Raw genomic sequence first — 20,882 nt, forward strand, 5'->3', positions numbered from 1 at the left:
ACCAAACTGCAGCTGGAGGTATCCTAAAGAGGAATATGATGTATTTCAAGGTAACGCTATAAATAAATGAGATAAAAGAGCTAAAGATCCTGGATGCTGTTTCTTCTCGCTTACTGTTAGCCTTTGGTAAACTCCAGTTGTATTTTCACGAATATCCTTGAACTCGTGTGGTTTAACCCAGAGCATTAATGCACATGATCACCATTTCTTGGTGTGCAAGAGCCTCGTGTGTGAGGCCCCTGGGAGAGATTGACTTTGCCCGTGGCAGTTTTGTATTACGGTCTCTCGTAATTGTGAATTATAGATCGGGCAGAGGCATCTCCAGGAGCTGCAGGCAGAGCTGGGGAGGAGACGGGAGTGACTGAGGGATTGGGCAGCCAGAGGATCCTCAATCCCCAGCCCTGGCAGTCAAGCTGGATGCAGATCTGGCTTTGGGATACGAGGACATGGCTCCTGTTGATTTCTTTGGTAACAAGGCGACTAAACACATAAAAGTCTTTGGCCAGCTGTATCCAAGCCTTCGCCCCGCAAGAGCCTGGTAATATTTCAGAGACAAATTCCCTTTTTTACACTTGGCTAACAAGTAGTCATTTAATTTGCATCCTGAAACTAAGCGACCACAAACAAAGTTCTTTGAAGGGAATCTTCTTCTTTCATTCTGTTTTCACTTCATTGAAGGAAAATAGAGATTTCCATGTATAATATGCAGAGCTTAAATATCCTACTTATTGTTGTAATTTCTATTTTTTCCCCAGCAATTATGTAGAAGCTCTTGCACAAATCTGATGAGAGAAAGCTGGAATTTACATGTTTCCTCCTCTGTTGCGCTCAGTGCATAATCACCATCTATTCATTGCCTTTACAAACCCCATTAATACACCCACTTCCCTTGCCAGTGTGAGTGGGCATTTTCATGCTATTTTTAGAGGCCTGCTCTGTGCATTGAAACTCACATTAGGCTGAAGGTGATACTGGTACTTTGGACCTGCGTGTCCTCAAGAAGTAATGAGTGGCAGCAAAACTTACTAAAATGGTATGATGGGTTATAGAATGAATTGATGGATCAAGTAAATAGTGCTCTTTCAGGCACCATCCCCTGGCGAAGAATCAAACTGGTGGTGTTGGTGCAGTGGCAGAGTGAAGCTCAGGCCAGCTTGAGTCATTTTTCAGTATTTAACACGTGTTAAAAGGTTCCATCATAATGGGAAAAACCAACTCAGGGATCGATCAAACCCAGTAGCCCGGGACACTGTCTGAAGGCAGTCTGACTGTTGGAGGCCGACAGTGAGCTCTCAGGTGTGTGCGTGGACCGGTGGTGGCCACTTGTGCGGTGCCTGTGGGAGAGGGCAGGTCTGTGAGGTGATCCTGCATGGGGAAGTGGCGGCCATTAGTCACCATTAATCAGCTTAACTCCTTGTTAAATGTCTAGTTGGCAATTTAATGCAGAACATTTAAGTAGTGTATTTTTTCAATTTTGGCCTGTCCTGAAATAATGCTAGACAGTGTCCAGGAGCTGGATTTAGTTAAACGAGGGTGTATTGAACAATTTCATATGACTTCTGTGCAGGCAGAAAATTCCACTTTGGATTTTATGCAAAACCTTTTATTTTTTTGTGCATTCTGGCTGTCAAGAGATGGATTTCACATGGGCTGGAGTTGTGCGCAAAGCTGCCATGTGATAATTTGCGTACATATGAAATAAATTTGAAAGCATTGGATGCAAAAACCAGCATTTCCTTACTCATCATGTGTGGGCTGTTACTCTCGGTGAAAATAGGCTCAAAGCATTTAGTTAGTGAAAGTGAGTGCGAAAACATGGGATCAGTCAGCCAATATTCACTCCTACCATGGAGTTCTCCTTTTCACGTTGCGTGCTAGATGCAGAGATAGGGACATGGCTGAGACAGCTGCAGGCCTTTGGAGGGAGCGTTAGGAGAAGGCCTTTGTAGCCGCCTTCCCAATGCTGGGTTTGAGGGTAAATTGGATGGAGCCGGTGCGTTGGATTTAGGCAGGTAATTCCTTTCTGAGATGAGCAGAAATGCTCGGTTTTTTGCAGGGGGAGAAGGACAGGCCCTGGAATATAACTCAGAGCTCCCAGAGGATTCACTGGTCTCGGATGGCAGCGTATGAACGTCGGGAGCATTGAGTCAGCTGTGCCAGGATGGGTTGCAGTTGCCAGACTCTCATTTGTTTTCTCTTGGAAGCATCCAGAAGTTCTTTGATTGTTGGTGGCAGTTGGTTTGGTTTGATTTGATTTTTAAAGGCAGTTTTCCTCACTTGGGCAGGGTTGTAGTTTCTCCATACCATGCAGAGCTTAGGAGGGCACGGTGTTAGTGATGGCACTGGGGAGCCCGACTGGCGATTCAGAGCCATGCGGTTGGGTTGGGTTGTGTTGGCTTAGACCACAGTTGAAAGTTTGGCTGTCAGTCGCTGAGCTTTCCATGGCTGTTACACACGAGCAGTGGTTTGCCTGCGTGGGGGAAGGCAGGACCAGGCTAGCAGAAAGCAGCACTGCAGTGCTGTAGTTGTGATGGGACCTGGTTTGCAAGAATAGTCTTTTATTATGTGAGAACCAAAACCCCAACATTGGCCTCTTCGCAAGGGGGGTAGGCAGAACTCCCCTCTGTGGTTTGCATATTTTGCAGTAAAGCCAGTCTGAGAGTTAATGTGTTAAACTGAAAAGAGGAACTGGAGGTAGCCAGAAGAGAGGAAGGATATGAGTTAAAAACAGTCCCTTGTCCCTGTGGCTGTCTAGCAGGGCACAGGAGCTGATGCTGTCCCGAAGTACAGAGCTTCTGGCTTCCCCCTTGGACAAAGGGTTTACGTTTCTTCTCAAAGAGTCATAGAGTTGGTAAGCAGTAATTTAACAGTAGCTTCCAGAGAAATAAATAGGTGTAGGCAGTTTCACAGTTTCCTGTAAAGCCATGGATGCGTGTTGTTCTCCTGCTGGGCAGTGTGTAGCAAAGTGGGAACTGTGTGTTCCCCCTTTTTCATCTACTCCTGGCAGGGTGGAGGGAACACATTTTTTAAAACGGCAATGTTGTTCTCATGTACACATCATTCATTCTGTGTCTTCAAGGTCATACTATGTGTAAGATGACTTCCACCTTTTCCACTGATAGTACTAGCATTTTTCCTACTTAATGGTGTTTTCACCAGTTTCTTCAGACACTGGCATGTGGCTAACAGTCTGAGTTTGTCCTGAAGTGATATCTGCCCCGACTTGGTGCTGGAGCTGTAGGGTAGGACACTGCAGTCTGACTGTAGCCCTACAGCCGTAAAAACAAACCCTTAATGCTGCCGTGGGTTTGGGCAGCCTCCCTGTCGTGGTATGCACATCCTTCCATTGCTCCTGGTGAAAATAGGAGCATGAAAAGAGGTCAAGGGAGAAAAAAGAAAAATATGTATTCACAGCAAGCACTCTGTCGCCTGTTATCTAAATTCTGTGCAAGCAGTGAGCACCAGTGGAGCTCCATGCCAGCTCTGAGACCACTGAAAGCAAAATAAACATCTTTGCAGCATGGGCTGATATATGCTCCCTTTAGAGTCACAGGTACCTCCAATTAATCATGCTGTCTATGGAGGAAGAAGCTTTGAGGATCAGAGGACATTGCTAGACCTGATGGGCTGAGGGAGGGGTGGGTACCACTCCACGTGAAGGGTGAATGGGCTGTGTTCCCAGCCTGAGCGAGCTGGGACGGCCATGCCTTGCTGTCGTGGTTTAACCCCAGCCAGCAGCTAAGCACCAAGTAGCTGCTCACTCACTCCCCCCCACCTAGTGGGATGGGGGACAAAATTGGGAAAAGAAGTAAAGATTGTGGGTTGAGATAAGAACGGTTTAATAGAACAGAAAAGAAGAAACTAATAATGATAACGATAACATTAATAAAATGACAACAGCAATAATAAAAGGATTAGAATGTACAAATGATGCGCAGTGCAATTGCTCACCACCCGCTGATCGACACCCAGCTAGTCCGCGAGCAGGGATCTCCCACCCCCACTCCCCCCAGTTTATACACTAGATTTGGCATCCCATGGTATGGAATACCCTGTTGGCCAGTTTGGGTCAGGTGCCCTGGCTCTGTCCTGTGCTAAGTTTTTGTGCCCCTCCAGCTTTCTCGCTGGCTGGGCTTGAGAAGCTGAAAAATCCTTGACTTTAGTCTAAACACTACTTAGCAACAACTGAAAACATCAGTGTTATCAACATTCTTCACATACTGAACTCAAAACATAGCACCATACCAGCTACTAGGAAGACAATTAACTCTATCCCAGCTGAAACCGGGACACTTGCCTTGCCTTGCCTTCAGGTGAGCACTGTCTTGTCTATATGCAGCAAAGTCAAATGCTTTAATCCTGGTTTGCAGGATATATTAGTGGCGTGGGACAGTGCTCAGTGCTGTGCACACATTTTTTACTAAAGAGCTTTCCCTCCTTTGTGAGAAAGGCTTTCATAGTGCAGCTCAGCTGGCTGGGTCTTGGCAATAAATCTATGGGCTGACCAAGCCAAATGACTTCTTGAAATGTTAATGAGTGAGATGTGGCCGATACCCTGGAGTTGCTGTATCTCTGCACAGCGCTCCTGGTCAGCAAAGAGGGGAATCACCTGGTCCCCATTTCGGCTGTGCTTGTCATTACGAGGCCTTGGCATCAGCCACTCATCTTAACCACAAACACTTCTGACTTCTTTTAATTTTGTTCATATTGGAGAGGGTAGCACCTTTAAGCATCTTATGGGCTTTAAAAATTGCACAGGTTACACAAAATAAATGAAGGAATAAAATTGGAGTAAGAGGAAGGTTTCAGTAATGGAGCAGATGGGGCTTTTCATTGAGCGCCAGCAGAGTGCTCGGTGCTGCAGAGTCCAAATGCCCCAAGGCATTTAAAATAGAAGAGACAGATCCAGTCCAAAGTGTGGTACAGGTTGCCAGAGGTGAAGAAAACTGAAAGTGGTGCAAGTTTATGGAGTAAGCAGGTGGCAGATGCTATGTTTGTGTTTATAAACAAATGCAAAACATGTGCTTACTTGTACTCCTGGGTCAAGAAAATGCCTTTGTCCAGGATTTTGTCAGTGCTAGAGCGGTGAGGGAGGAGATGGCTCATTTGTTTATCAACACAAATGAACTAGTTGTGTTTAAAAATACAACTTTAGGAGTAAATTAATCTGTGGAGACTAGGTCCAGTGTGCAGGGAAACACAAAATGTTTTCAGACCTTATTTTTCTTGAAAACTGAAATAGATGATTCTGTACTGTGTACAAATGCAGAGCTATGTGCCTGAACCAATATGTCAAACTGTCATGTGGGAGATTTGGTGAAAAACATCTTGTCCTAAGGGAATAATTTTAAACACTATATGTAGGTTTGCTGCCTCATAAGAGATCATTACTCAAATCTATCCCCTCTTATGATAGCTTGGCCCCTGCTTAACGGGCGCAGAGTGAACAGAAGCCTATTAACACATCCTGTAAGAGTGGTTATCAGATGGTAGAGGGGAAACTGATCTCTGATCAGGGAATATAGTGGTTTTGGCCAAATGCTCCGATTTAGCCTTAACGAGATCAGTAGCAACGCAGGGGCTTCACGCTTGGCTGGCCATCGAGGGCGGCGGCGGCGGGGCCATGCTGTGCCAGGCAGCCGGACCCTGGGCAGCGCGGGCGGCTGAGGCTTTGTCAGAGCCGGTGAGGAAGTGTAAGGGATGAGCCCTGGGGCAAGGAGCTGTTCCAGGGATCTTCACCTCCTGTTTGTCACTTCAATCTCGCAGGAGTGCTGAAATGTGGAGTGGAACCCATTCCCAACCAGACCCCTACCAGACTATGACTGCGCTCTTGCTCCTGCTTGTCACTGCCTCCTGTTCCTTTTGTTGGTAGTGGTTTTGGCAAAAACAAGAGGAACGGCATGAGCAGCACCTGAAGAGCGGCCTAAACTCCTGGTGCCTCTGTGTAGCATCCACGGTTGCCGTGACTACGCACCATCCCTCCCTCAATTAATCTCCTCTCTCACGAGACAATGCACGTAATGTGTGCTAGCATTGCAGGTGAACTTGTTTTTAATGGGATTAGCTTACCTAAAAATTGGCACACATCTGGGTTTGCATAGTGCATGGTGGGGTCGTCACAGTTAAGAGAACATGTTTATTTTTTAAAAATGCGTAGGAAGATGCTACCTGAGGGAAGAGGCTTTACATAGCAGCTTAATGTCGGCTAAGGAGAAAGAGGGAGTGAGAAGGAAGCTGGAGGGATTGAAAGTGTGTATACATGGTGTCTTCAGGAGTGAGGAGAATGTCAGGATCTAATCTGACTAGAGAGAAATGTGTCTTTCCCGAGTTGATGTTGAAAAGCAGTCTGTAGTGTGTGCATTGAATTTTTTGGTGGAGCAGAACTCCTTGTCTTCTCCCTGTGTCCCAGCTGCGGGCTACCAGTGCTCCTGGCAAGGCTCCTGTGTTAGTTACCATGCTGCCATTAATGCTGTGTAAACAAACAAACAGCAACCTTTTATTTTCTGAAGGCATGCGTGCCTTTGCAAAGTAGAGCAGAACGAAAGAGCAGCTTCCTAAATGTGCAAGGTCAGAGCAGAGGATACGGGGCATGGGAGAAAGCCTGGGTGAGTCTTTCAAGGGCTGTGCTTTTCTGTCTGTTAGCTTGTTTGTTTGGGACTTACCCACACGAACACATTTCTATCATTAAAGCCTGTTCAAAAGCTTAATGTGTAGCTTTCACCTAAAAGCAAACTTCAATATTATTTAAAAAAAAAAAAAAAAAAAAATCTTTTTTAGTCTTTTGGGAATGTGAAGCTGTCTGTGTACTGTCTGTGTATGCATCTGCCTCTGTAAAGGAGAGCAGCCTGGCATTTTTGTCCCAACTGCTTGATACAGTTCTTACCATTGCTTTTGTATGTTGTTGTAACTGATGGATGTTAGCAAACTATTCAGAGAATACTTTGAAATATTTACCTAAAACATACAGTTTGAACTGCAATAAACAAACTTGCTGGAATATTGGCAGAATGCAGTCATGTAAGGGCTGTGAAAATGGCTGGACTTAATTCACTTTCATGTTCCAATGAATGTTTGCAAACATTTCTTTGCCATAGCCACCCAGCTCTTCCAGATGTTGTGGCTGGCTCTTGGAAGTGCCTGTGCGCAAGCTGAGCTAATAATATTAATCAAACCTCATGTTAACTTTCAGGGCATTCAGTGATTATTGCAGGAATTTTCTCTGCTGTGAGCAATTTTGCACAGTTGGCTGGGATACACAGTGCTGGGTTTTCTTCGTCTTTATCTTCCTCTGAAATACAGAGTATGGGTTGCTGCTCTGGACAGTATAATGGTAGGATGGCCCATTATAATCCAAGTAAAAGGAAGAAAGAGTTTCCAGTACTAGAAATTCAAGCTCGATCCATGCAGGAACTAGCTTTTGGGACCACCACAACTTCAGCTGGTCACAGTGTGAGAAGGTGCTGCCGCCGAGGGTTGGGTACTGGCTGTGCTGGTGGAGGAACCTGACTGCGGTCGCAGGCAGCTTGTTGGCTTTTGCTCTGCAGGTGACTGTCCTCCCTGGCCTACAGGAATGGTGGAGGCTGCCACAGCTGGGACGTGCACTAATCACAGCTCTTTGGGGTGAGGATACCGTCACAGTTGAGCTGTTTCCAGACTCCTTTCGCTCTTTGGTCACTTTATGGCTTTGAGTTTCATGCCTTCCATGTGAGCACGTTGTGTGCTTACGTATGACATTTTATCTCTTACCTCTACTTCAACATTTCCTGTTTTCAAGTGGCATACGCTATCCTGCGAACGAGGTAGTTTTACTTGCATCTGTCCCAGGTTCTGTTGTGTCACATTCTTCAGTTTGGAGAGGAAGTCTCTACCCAGACCATCTTGAGATCTTGGGTATGGAGGATGGCTTTTACTAGGAGGGTATTGTTTTTATTAATAACACTTAGAAATTTCTTGCAGTAATTTCTAACAGAGGCAGTTGTGCAATTTAAACATAATTTGTTTGAAAATTCCTCGCTTTCAATTAGATGTACTTCATGACTAACAGTGATTATCTGACACTTGGCAACTGCGAGGCAATGATGTGACGACACCATCTTGCATTACCTAACTAATTTTAACCTGCTGAGTCCCATTAGTCTCTACTAGCAATACCCCTCAGGACTGTGTGCACTGCAGAAGGCAGGTGTTGGGGCACTGCTGGTTTGAAGGAGGCAAAGAGACAGCGAAGAAGGCTGCTGAAACAGGTCTGCTGGGAGAGTGTTACTGTTTTGGACAAGCATCAGGCAGTATCTCGTGCTTAAGAACATAATTCTCATCAGGTGGATCAGCACAACTTTAATTTTTTAATACAAAGGGCTTTTTTCAGAAAAGCATCATAGCTTTGTCAAGACAGAAATATTGGAAAAAAGCAAATTGTACTGAATATTTCCTTCCAGATTGGCTTTGAGAACACTTGTGCCAATGCAAGCCTTACTGCAAGCTCTCATCCTCTTTTTGTTTTGGATTTGAACACGTTGTTTTCTGTGCTCTGTAACAATAGATCAGAAGAGCTTGAGCTCCCACACGGTGTTGAGTTATGCATCATGTGGACAGTGGCAACTGGTATTTAACTTCACAAACTTAGGATCACATCCTGCTCACCTTGTTTACTTGGGTTTTCCTCTGAGGCCAACAAGTCCTGTTCATCACTGTGGGATAGATTTTGCACTGATTCCTTTATCAGTAGTTTGCTTATGGATTTTATCCACGGCAAACATTTTAGAAATAATTTGCTGATTTACAAGTAAACAAGCCTAATTTTTTATTCTTTATGTGCTTGTGGCATAAGAACTTCCTCACTTCATTGTTGGCTGAGGTCCTCATCCGTTCTGGGTGTCGGTGGTGTCTGCACAGCCGATGCAGATGTTGCTGCCCATGCCGGCACAGCGCAGCTCTAGCTCTGATCCTGGCTGGGTGGCTGGGCACGCACAGTCGCATGCTGGTCCTGCTCTGGGAACGCACCATCTCAGCCTCTTCTGTCGGTGTCCTCAGGCAAGGTGCTGGTCTCCTGGAGCCCTGCAGTAAATGCTCCTTGCAGAAACACCACCGAGATCTCTGGGTCCCTCGTGACAGCACTTCAGCTGTGGGACTCTTCCTCTGCAGCAGAGGAAGAAAGCTGCTGTCACAAAGACTAATCTCAAGACGCTGGCTTTTCCTGTACTGAGACCAGCATGTCCTGTGCGTTCAGGGAGACCTAAGAATAAAAAATACTGGGTACTGTGTGCGTTGTAAGGGATGCGAACAAATACAAATGAGAAAAATGTTTCCCTTTCTCAATTCTCTGCACAATCCCATTTGAGTTTGAAACAATTTATAAATAAAAAGTTATTTGGGTATATTTACATTCAGGATAGTAAGTTTAAATTGAACACTTCATCAAATAGCATTTGTTTATGGAGTCTTTTTTTTTCCCTGTGATTTTCCCAAAGTGGCACCAGCTTGGGATTCACTGGTCTGCACAACTGCAGCTGTTAGCCCTGTGTTGGTGGAGCCACCTGTGCCGTTCCCTGCCCTGCACAGGGCTGCCATTCCCACAGAGTGCTGCCAGTGGACCAGCTCTGCAGCACAGATGTGTCCCTTGTGTTAAGGGCCGAGGTGGAAACGCTCCCCCAGGGAGGTAAAACCACTCGTTACTCTTCAGAGGCAGGAGGAGACTGTGCAGCAAGGGAGAAGGTCTGGGGTGTGATGGGGCTCAAGGGTAACAGGAAAAAAGAGTAAAAGCTCCCTGTGTTGGAGCAAAGGCAGGCTGTGCTAATGCTGTCTCTGCCTGCTGAAACACTGCATTTGGGTATCATGCGACAAACTGTGCTTCAGCTCTGCTCCTCGGTACTGCTTATTTATCAAGACTGACTAAAAAAACCCAATGCCAACTACAGTGGACTGTAATCCACTTTGGAGTTTAGAGAACGTGAGCATCTTTGGCCTGCTGATGTTGGATTCTTTATTGGAGCAGTGAGTGAGGGTATCCTACAGAAATGCAAACCCAGAGCACGGTTGTGCTAGGCTGAGGTGTGTAACGCAGCTTTGTGTTGATTTGGCACATGGTTGCACTAATGCGGTGCATGGCTGTGCAGGCAGCAGCACTGCTCTGCATCCGTGTTCCTTCTCCCGTCATTTATAGCATCGTGTCCCCGTGTTCTAACTAGTTTCTCTGTATGGTGTTATGATACAGTTTTGTATACGAGCATCTCTGACATCTTATAATCAAGCATTAAAAGCATTTTCCAGTTTAAACCAGGGACTTCCAGACTGGTTTAAGATTATTTTTTAATAGCACTGTGATTGTGTAACAAGCTCTTCAGTTCCTGTTTTGTATCTGATGTAGTGGCTGGTTAAGTGAAACAAATACAACTTGCTCCATGCAGTGTGGTAAACCCGCACTGCTTGGCTTTGTGGCACATGAGAAAGATGATGTGAAGAAAGGTCTTAAGGAGGTTAAACATTCACAGCCATTTTCTGGCATATTTGGCATGCTCCAGCATCACCCTCAGCCCTGTGCGATGGTAACTCTCGGGGTCTGTCAGAGAAATTGCAGTCCCTGCATTTGCTAGTCCTGTAGCGGGTCTGCTCTTACCTCTTGTGCTCTGGGTGAATGTGAACAAAATGGTGGATGAGAGGAAATGCAGGCTGCCTGTCAAGATGATGTTGGCTTTTTTGTCTTGTCTTGCATTGTTCTTCTATTTACTCACTGTTTTTATCCTGCAAAAATCTCCCCTTCCAATGCTGGGGGGGCTGTCTGCATCAGCTCAGGCGTCCTCCTTGGCAGAAGCAGTGACATTCATGGGTGTTCCTGGGGGTGCGTTAGCTCCGAGGCGGTTTTCTGTGTCCAGGGCTGGCAGGCTGGCTCCTCCTGGGGATGGGGGGAGCAAGCCCCAGCCTGTGCCGGCCACTGGGCTGGCCAGCCCCAGCCAGGGTGGGTGCCAGTTGCTGCCTTGCTGTTTCAGAGGGTCTGAGAAGGACCCCGTGGAGGGGCTGTTGAGGACATGAGGATTTACAAGGTGAGGGATGAAGTTTGGGGGGTTTTGGCTTTAGGGGTTTTTTGATGATTTGACTAAGAGCGGTGGAGAAGAACTAAAGAAGTGCTTGATTTCAGAGAGGAAGAAGGTGATGAAAGAAACATATCAGTGGCTGTGCCGGGCAGGGAGAGGGCACATGCACAAAGACAAATTTTGAAGATGAGAAAAATATGTTTGCAACAGAGAAGATTACTTGAGAGTGTTAAGAATGGAAGCAAGGCAAAATAATGGAGTGACAGTGGGAACGAGTCATGAATACATGGCAGTATACTTTGGAAGGAACAATTTTAGCTACTTTTCATATTAACTGTAAAATCCAGAGGAAAAAGGCCTGGGACATCGTTTAGGATGTTTCGGTTAGACTCTTTAATTTCTGTGGTTAACAGAAACTAGTGGTGGCTAAAGATCATGCAAAGTCCTAAAATGAAGAAATTACAAGAAAAATGTTACATGGTGCTCCATTAAAAGAGGTGAACAGGGAGGCCTTTGCCTGTAGACCAGCGGTCGGAACGACCTGGAGGACACGGAGGGTTTGGGGCTGGGGAGGTTTTTTTCTGCTTGGGGAGGTTTCAGGATCGATTTCAAATAGCAGAGGGTGCACGGGGAGTGAGAACTCCCAGTTGTGCTGCTGTCCAGGACATACATAATCAGTCGGGTATACATCCCCAGCATTGCTGGTTTACTTTAAACCAAGTGCATGTGAAAGAGAATATTTTTGGTGTTTCTCTGGCACGGTGAAAAGGCAGACCGAGAGGCTCGCTGCAGGGTGGGAAGAGGGAGCTGTACTAGTGGTGGGGACACTGGGGGACGCCACAGGTGCAGGAGCTGGGGCGCAGGCCGGCAGGGCAGAGGCAGGTGGCAGAGACGTGGGGCCATGCCTGCTCCCCGCCTGCCGGTTGTGTGAGGTGATGGGGTTGCGTTGCATGGTTCTCCTAACGCTCTCTCTGTGAACCCTTTCCAGCCCACGACCTTCCCCCGAGCAAGACCTCGGCCACGGCGCAGACTGGCAGCCACCTGCAGTGCCTCTCGGTCCACTGCACGGACGACGTGGGCGAGGCGAAGGGCCGGACTGCGGTACCGACGTGGAGGTCCCTGCACTCGGACATCTCCAACAGATTTGGGACTTTTGTGGCTGCCCTGACTTGAACAAAAGAAATTATTTTTTTTTCTCTTTTTAATTTCAAAGGGCCGCTACTGCTAGGTGGACTATTTTTCTAGGTTGGTACCTGCTTAGTGGCATATGGACTGGAAAGGGTTAATTTAAAGTAAACCTCAACTTTTTTTTAATCTTCTGCCACAGTATGTTACCAGTGTTAACCCTTCTGCAGTTAGCACACTTTTGCTTAAGATTTTCCTGCTAGACCACCTTTTCCCATTATTCTGTAACCTTGGCATACATTTATAGATGAGGCCTTTTCCTTTTTCATCTCAGCGTATGTCCAAGTCACGTATGTCATAATAAGACAAAGATCCTCCTCCTCCTTCTTTTCTTCCTTATTTGCTTTGTTTTTCCTTTTTTTGTTTTGCTTTGTTCAGTGTTTATTACAATGGTGATCCTGAAGAACAGCAGTTCAGGAATAAATGCCGGTTAAAGTGAAATGGTCATCATTATATTATATATTTTATTGACACCCAGCTTTTGCCAGTCACATACAAACCAAACAGTTAATGCTCTGTTGAATATTCAGGCAACGAGCCTGCCCTTTCCTGAGAAAATGATGTTCTGTTACTAATAACGTTCAGCCTCGTTTGCTCTCCGCCTCCCCCTGCGAGGCGAGGACGCTCGTTCCTGTATTTACCCTGGTAAAGCCCAGAGATGGAGCTCTGTCATGAATGGGCTGGTTCAGACACAGCCGGGGAAGGTATAGAGAAGTTTTTCTGTGTAAGTCTAACAGGAAGTTTTACTTAATAATTAAGAGTCATTATCCCCTTTGCCAAACACCCAGGCTCCCTCCCTGCTTGCGAGGAGGAGCGGGGGGTGCTCCCCAGTGTGGCCATAGCCTCCTGGTCCTGGTGATGCTCCCACGGTTCCCACTTTATCACAGCTGGAGAAAAAATCCCCCTGAGCTACTGCGTGCCTCCTGCGTGCGTTGTCCCACGGCACGGTGTCCCGGCACAGGAGCCAGCGCCCACAGTGGGGCTGGGGCTGGGTCCATCGCCAGCTGTGGCCGGTGTCCCCAAAGCCCTGCCAGGCGGCACTGCTGCACCCTGCCCATTTTTCACCTATTTTTAGCTGAAGGAAGACGCTGTCGATTGGAAGCAGGGTCCGTGGAGCACCCCAGCTCCCACCATGGCTGTCCCAGTGCAGTGACAGCGGTCGGGGGACAGCCCAAGCAAGGGGATGTGGGGAGCTGTATGCCCAGGGTCAGTGTTTCCTCATCTGCCAGGGCAGGGACACCCCGTGTTAGACTCCCCCAAACTCATTTGAGGCCCCATTTTTGCCATGCACTGAAGAACAGTGTTACTGGATGCACACAATAAAAGGAAAACCATACTTTCCTGCTCGTGATAGATAATACTCATTTGAGAAGAAGGTTGGAAGCAAACCAGATAAAAACCACGACTGACGCAATGATCCGACACTCCTGTGGTTTACGTAATGCTGTCCATTATTTGTGTATCTTCTGTGTACAGGAGTGTGAGCTGTCCCACTCCACTCAGGCCAGCTTGCTTTCCTCTGCTCCCTGAAGCTTAATAACATCACTGGAGATTTAGGTTTTAGCTGTGATATAAAGGTTGGCCTCTCTAGGGTTATTTATTACTTCTGTCATGAATTTGCAAAATGCGTCTCTCCTCAAGGGACGGAGTTTGAAGACTGCTTTGTATTTTCTCTTCGATGATTGTGCTGGGCCTTTAATGATTTTGAAGTAATGTTCTTGGTAGACACCAATGGAGAGGAAATTCTGCCTAAAATGCCAGTGGCACCGGCTGGTCTGAAATCCTCACCCTCGGTCTTACGTGGCTTCAGAGGGACTCACAGTGCTTGGAAATGTTAGTTGAATGTGCTCTTATTAACCGTGCATGGATTGATTTCCTCTTATGGGTCTGGTCAGTGACTTGACTTTGGATAAATTTGGATAGTTTTGAACCTTGATTTTCGATATTATTTTACTTTTTATTGAAGCTGAAGCTGCCATGAGGATGAGGATTTTTGCCCATCCCGGAGCAATTGGCTGTGGAGCTGCCTCACACCTGCTTGGTTTGGAACAAAAGGATGCGATGTTTTGTACCTTCTTTAGGTGTGTGTGCTGCCAAAAGCTCGGAGCTCTCCCCTGTACCTGCAATAAAACATCACCATCCCCAGTAAAGTATTTCCTGGTAGAATAATAATTGTCAGCCCCCCACTCTGGAAGATGCCTCTTTCTTTGCCTGTCATTTCTTAAGTCCCAGTTCACCCAAATATGTGTTTAACTTTAAATCCTGTCTAGCAAAGCACCTGGGGGCTGCTGAGCTGGGGGGGTTCTGTGCCTGCCAGAGCGGGGGTGAGAGCTGCCATGGTGGGTTCTGTCCGCTGCTTCCACCCTGACCTGGCAGCTCCTACCTGTTCCAGCTCAGCGGGTCTTGGAGTAACCCCCCAAAATGCATGCCCAGACATATGATACCACGTTTCAGCACTTCCAGCTGAAAATTTAGGAAGAGTTCATGGTCTGCTGGCATTCCTGTACCGGAGTGCAGCCCCAGTGGCTGACTTCTTTGTTTTTAGTTTTTCCTGCTGCATTCAAGAGAACAGGTTTTTCAGGCTTCCTGAGGTCAGGGATGCACACCCTGTGCTACCAGGAAGAGACCTTTCAGTGAATGCTGCATCAAACATTTCAGATCGCTTTTAAAGAGAAATCCTCCTTTAAGTAGAAATGTGGTGACTCGGTCTCACCCGCCTTTTTCTTCTGGTTTGCTCTCTACAGCTTGTGCTTCTTTCCTGGAGTTATTTTCATCTACTTGAGACTTGCTTTTTCACTTGCTCATAGAAATACAAAATCGAAGCAATTCCTTAAAAAGCAGTGGAATCCTAACAGTTTTAAATCCTATGAAATGAGGAGGATGGGCTATACTGAAGGCAGGGGACATGTCTTCAGCTGCTGAGCTGTACAGTATGGAAGTGTGGGAGCTGTGGCACTGGGTCTGTTCCTGCATGGCTGGCACCGCTGTACCTGTGAGGTGGATGCAGTGGGAGGATGGGAGTTTCAGACAGCAAGGAGCTAATAACAGTGGTTGACTGTCTTCTGGGCCTTATTGTCCATTTTTCTGAATAATATGGTCACATGCATTCCTTTTGCTAACCTCCTATCCATTTGATCTTGCTTAATTTAAGTGACATTATCGCTTGAGCAAAAGGAGACATTGTGAGTGCTACTTGGGGCAGCTGTTAGCAATGCCAGGACCAACCTGGGCTTTTATGTTGGTTTGCTTTTTGCCAAAAACCAGAACAGAAATGACTGACCAGGATATGCATCACTTCATGCTCATAACCTGGTGTATTTAGTACTGACAGCATATGCAGAAGGATAGAGCTTTGTCACAAAGCTTGTGTTGCCTGCAGTAATTCCATTGTGCTTCTTTTTTCCATTAATTTGACACTGAATGCACTGGGGTGGGTTTTTTTTAGCATATATAAAATATCAGCATAGCCCTACATGGTAAGAATTGAAATGATTTAATTTTCTGAGTAATAATAACGTCCAACTGAAGCATGTTTGAGATCTGTAGGTAAAAGCCTGTTGTGCAAGAGGTAAGTTGCACTTTTTTTGTGGAAACAGGCACAGACAGTGTCAACCCGAGCTGGGTCAAAGGCACATCAGTGGCAGAGCTGAGCTGTACCCGAGGTCTGACCTGTGCTTGCAGCCCTGGTTGCTGAGCCGCAGGGCTTGAAGCTTGCTCCCTTCAGAGGATAAGCCAGTGCAACAGGGTGAAATTTTATGAGCTACATGTTCCCCAAATGACTGGGTAAAGCCAGAATAATGTAAACTTGCACCTGCTTGTCCTATCGGGCTTCCAGACAGGGGGGACCTTGTACAAGAAGTCAAAGACCTGCAGTAAATGTGCCATTGAGATATGCACAATCTTTTCTTTGTACAGTGAACAACAGCTAAAATGCAGCTTTGCATTTGTTTTGGAGACTTCTCCCTGCCTTGCCCGGGCGTTTTCAGTTCTCCCATGCGGCCCCATGCCCAGGTGCTGGATAAGGGGGAGCCTGGGCGTCACTGACCTCCTGACCCAGCTCGCTGACTCCTTTGGTATTTGTTAAAAGAAGCTCTGCACTTTTAGTCTGTAAGTCGAAATGTATTAGCAAACTGAGCAAAATCTCTCTTGCATTTAAATTGGGAGGAGTGATAAAATACCTCTTTGCCAAAAAAAGGAAGGAATAGGCCTTATTTATTAAATACTCTTGTGAATTTTCTCCAGATCACTTTTTCCTAGGGTCACTAGTTCTCTGCTATTCTAGCTCAGTTGTTAGAGCATCAGTGAGAGAGGGTTTAGACTCATTTTCATTTAGTTACGGTGACTTTTCATCAAATAGGTAAGGATTTCATTGTGTGGTTTGGGTGGAAGGGAATGAGCATCAGAGTTATGTCATCTAGGTCATTTAGGGAACTGTTTCAGATACTGGATGTCTACATGGTCATTCTGAGGCTGGCTGGCCTTCCCAAACCAGGAATCGGTATCAGGCTTCCAGGCACCAACAGTAAGGCATAATGTTCACACCTTTACTAAGGGTGAGCACAGGTCAGCAGAACGCATCGGCTGCTGGGAGGGTGGGAGGAGGTGGGTAGGGGGGAAACGCAGACAGAAACAAAACTGGTAAATTTTGATTATTTTTGTTAAGCTGCAGTGTAAGGTTTTCTCAACTACTAGATTCACAGCTGTTCAATGGATGGTGTGTAAGAGCATAACCCATTTTTATAGAATTGTTTCTCCTTTATTGCTTAAGGCTAATGGAGGAAATAGTCTAATTTTGTCTTAGAAATTCTCTATTAAAATTGTTGGTTTGAGTCCATCCGCTCATAGATTCTGACTGATGAAACTGCAGGCTGTGATTTCCAGCAGTTATAACTTTATCACTATTCACTACCCAAGAATATTACAGCTTTAAAACAGCCTTAAGCAAAAGGATGTTATTACATTGTACTAAATTTGGTTCATGGAAAAGAAAAAAAAAAACTCAAAACACTGGTAATCCGTACTGCATAGCAAACTCTTCTGAAAAATGTTATTGCACATGTAAAATATGAAAACTTGACTCTGCTGTGTGTTAGGCAATCCTGTAATCTTTTTCCTTTTTTTTTTTTTTTTTTTTTTTTTATTCTTGTTAAATTCATTTCTTAAATGCTTGGTTGGAAGACTGTGACAATAGCTCATGAAATTGAGTGTTATTTTTCTTTCTTTTTTTTAAATATGTAAAGTGCAGTCTTCTGTATTCATGCATATTGTACATATCTGTATATGTTTTACTGAGCAACTAAATAACAATAAATATGATGTTAATGGTGGCTATTGTATATTTCATACCATGTTTGTTAATTTTTGTAGTAAGTCCTTTTTCTGCTAAGATGTAAAGAAGTGAAATGATAGTATTCACATACAGGTAAACCCTGGGCCTCGCGCTGACCGGTACAAATTTTGCCCATGATCTGGGGAAACCGTCACTAACAACTGGCTTCCCTCGCTGATAGGGCTGTCACGCCGAGCCGGATGACTACAGGAAGGTGTGGGGATGCAGTTTGTTCCTGGCACTCCTGGGCTTTGCAGATTCCTCTCTGCCTGCAGTAAGGTGACCTTCTGCTCCGGCGCCTGACGATGTGGGTCCCTGGGAGCTCGTGGTGCAGCTCCGCAGCCAGATACAGCCCCTCACTCCTGGTTCAGACGGTGACGGACATGGAGATCGTGAAGGTTGGAACTAACCGGGGCGATCAGAAACGTCTTTTTAGCTGAAGGCACTTCTCTGATAGAACAGACAGCAAATCCATGAGTTTTGCTGAGCTACCCCGTCTGCAGTAAATGGGGCTCAATGAGGAAAGATTAACCTCCCTGGGAGCAGCAGCTGAATTTTGAGGAGGCTCCTCCCCAGGTTTGGGGGATCCCTGGTACAAGAGGAAGTTCCTTCTGGCCTTGTAAGCTTGAGTGCTGGATCTTCCACAGCACTTCGGGCAAGATGTTTGAGCTGAATTCTGTGAATAAAAAGTAAACAGGCTAGAGCTCTTACCAAAATTCTTAAAAATCCCTTCATCTCTGTCATTCAAATTTCAAACTCTTAATCCTTTCACATTCCTGCGAGTTTTCCAAGGAGTCCTTCAGGAGAAATGTCGTATGGTATTTTCCAAAGCAACAAAAAAAAAGGCGCAATAGCCCAGGCAATGTTCAAACATGTCATTTTTTAACTGAAGAAACAACCTTCTCTATATTTCATACTCACAGGCAACACAGAAGTGGTGCTCAGCCTCACGTATTTGTCTCCGTGGGTTCAGCACGCGCTGGGGTGCAGACGGGGTGTAGAGCGCTTGCAGCACAGCACTGCGCCTTCTGGTGTGCAGTGTAGCAGGATGGGCCACTGCGTCTCCTGCACAGCCAGCGTGCCCACATCTCACCAGCGTTTCTGTATGCTGAATTAGGTATCTAGTAACTCATAGGTAATGCATCAAAACCTAAACGAAGTACCATGACATTGTATTCCATCTCTACGTTGTTTTGTAACACTGAAAGCACAAATGGAAAAATGAAACTGTTTTGAGAGCCATTTCAAGTCCGTTGAGGGTGAAAGCTTTGCTTAATTTTCAAACCATGCTTTTAATATTCTTGAAGGGATGAAGCAATGTATGAAAGAGAAGTGTAATCTGCTTTAAAGATGTGAGCTCACCTCTCGTTGTGGTGGCTGGGTATAGAGGGAGCAGACAGAAATCTGTTAACTTTGCCTGTAAAAAGCTGTTTTGTTTTGAAACATTCTCGTTAAATCTGGTAATTATATGCTAGATACTTTGTAACTCTACCTTTAAAAATAAGCAACTTGCTTCCTTTTTTCTGTATGCAACCCTTCTGAGAAGTAAATCTATTTTCACAGCTTTTTGCTCCTTGCTGTGTAAGTAGTGTGCATGTTTTTCCCCAACTTTCAACTCAAAACCATTGAAATGACTTTTTCAGTATCAGTGTTTTTTTAAGTTTGGACTTCTTTTTGATCCTGAGAGAGAAATAGAGGCAGCGTTCCTGGCACCTGTGCAGTTCCTTCTTTGCAGCAGCAACCCACAGAAGATGAGACCCTCCCCTCTCCCCATACAGGCACCAGTTCCCCTGCGGGACCGGTGCCCAGTTTGGTGGCAGGGAGCTTCTGGTGTTCCTCATTGCCACTGATGGCTCCCGACCTCTCTCCAACCCATCCACAGAGACGCTTGTGGGATGGTGACCCCCGTATGTTGAGAGTGTTAGGACCCTCTCAGCTGCTGGGTATCGGAGACATTCAGTGCAGCTTTAATGTCAGCCACTTTGCCCAAACATTGTCTTGGGATTCTCTGGGCCGTCCTGCTCACCTCAGTGTGCCCTCTCTCTGCTGCAGCATTTCATTTTCTCCTCTCGTCACCTGTGGCTCTAGAGGTGGTCTGGAGGGGACAGACCTTCCTGCAGCGTGGCTGTGGCTGGAGCCGTCTCGGTGCTGCCTGGCAGGCGGCTGGGCAGCAAGAGCGGTGGCTGTGGGGCAGCTCTCCAAAGCCTCCCCCCCCCCCCCCCCCCCCCCGCCTGTGTAATGCAGCACTGCTCCTTTTACTGCCTTAGTTGCTCCAGTAAAACTGGCTATGAGCTCTGTTAATGGTTGGATTCATGTGGCTTCTTGGGACGCAATGGCTGTTTCTCGACAGCCAGATCTCCTTCTGTGCAAAGGCTCCTTTTGCTGCTGCCAGCAGCTGGAGCTGCCCCTCCTGCACCGGCAATGCTCGTCTCCAAGCTCCTGGCTCCAAAACGCCAGCAGGAGCTCGCTGTTCACTGTGCATCATGTTAACAGATGAAAATAAACTGACTGATCTTTGATTTCCTACTCTTTGTGCTGGCTTTACTTGTCTGGTAACGTTCATGACCTCTGGTGATGCTGGCACGGTGCTTGCTTACCCCAAACGCTTGCCTTCATCCTGGTGCTCTGTGCTCAGAGGCTCTGTTCTGGTCTGTGTCAGTGTTAAGCAGGGATTATAGTTTATTAACTAAAGAAGAGCAAGTAGTTGGTCAGAGAGCTTTTATAGTTCTTGCTCTCCTAATTGTTGTTCCCTGTGCCCTGAGACTGTGCTGAGAGTTGAAATCTGGCTGTAGCCGTGTCTCTTTTCCCAAGCCATTTAACTGATTTAATTATGTCCTTTGAGTTATTTTCTGCACGAGGCTTTGGCATTCCTGTCACGGAGGAGACCCTATAAATATGTATTGTATGTTCAGCAGTCAGGGATCCATCGGCAGCACAGCTGGATCCCGTGAGCCGAGATCTGCCCGGCCCCTCCGCAGCTGCCTGGCAGTGCCCACAGCCGGGAAGACAAGAAGCTGGGCAGCAGTCTGGGCAGCTCTGCCCCTGCGCTGCCAGCCTGTGTGCTTTTCTGCAGGGTGGCTGTGAGCATGGCAGTGCACTCAGCATGGCTCCCGGACAGGTTTGGCCATGAGGTGTTAGAAGCTGCTTGCCTCCCCTCTGAACCTCTGCGGCCATGGCAGCAACACGCGTGTCTGAGCCAGGGCAGAGCTGCACGCAGCAAAGATGGACAGAAATGCGTGCTGCGTTGCTGTTTGTGGGCTTCTGTGTGTGACTCCAGAGTCATTAAAACCCCCTTTTCCCAGGTCGTTGTCTGTGCTAGCTGCTTACATGGGAGTATGGCA

General features: G+C 46.4%; 1 protein-coding gene across 6 annotated transcripts in view; it reads left to right on the forward strand.

Annotated features, from left to right (window-relative positions):
• MN1 (MN1 proto-oncogene, transcriptional regulator) overlaps positions 1-20,882 on the forward strand; it is a 117,319-nt gene that overhangs the window by 24,420 nt on the left and 72,017 nt on the right. The window contains exons 2-3 of one of the 6 annotated variants that reach the window (XR_007506671.1): positions 12,016-12,272; positions 17,723-19,694. The exons of 1 other annotated variant lie outside the window; for it this stretch is intronic. Coding sequence is in view for 1 of the 5 variants with exons in the window: in XM_049805177.1 (XP_049661134.1) it covers positions 12,016-12,200 (185 nt within the window). In the remaining 4 variants the exon portion in view is untranslated. Of the gene's footprint in view, positions 1-12,015; positions 17,540-17,722; positions 19,695-20,882 lie in introns of those variants that run through there. 4 more of the 6 variants (XR_007506670.1, XR_007506672.1, XR_007506669.1 and 1 more) reach the window with 4 other exon arrangements.

Source organism: Accipiter gentilis, chromosome 7 (genome assembly GCF_929443795.1).
Source record: "Accipiter gentilis chromosome 7, bAccGen1.1, whole genome shotgun sequence".
Taxonomy (NCBI): Eukaryota; Metazoa; Chordata; class Aves; order Accipitriformes; family Accipitridae; genus Astur; species Astur gentilis.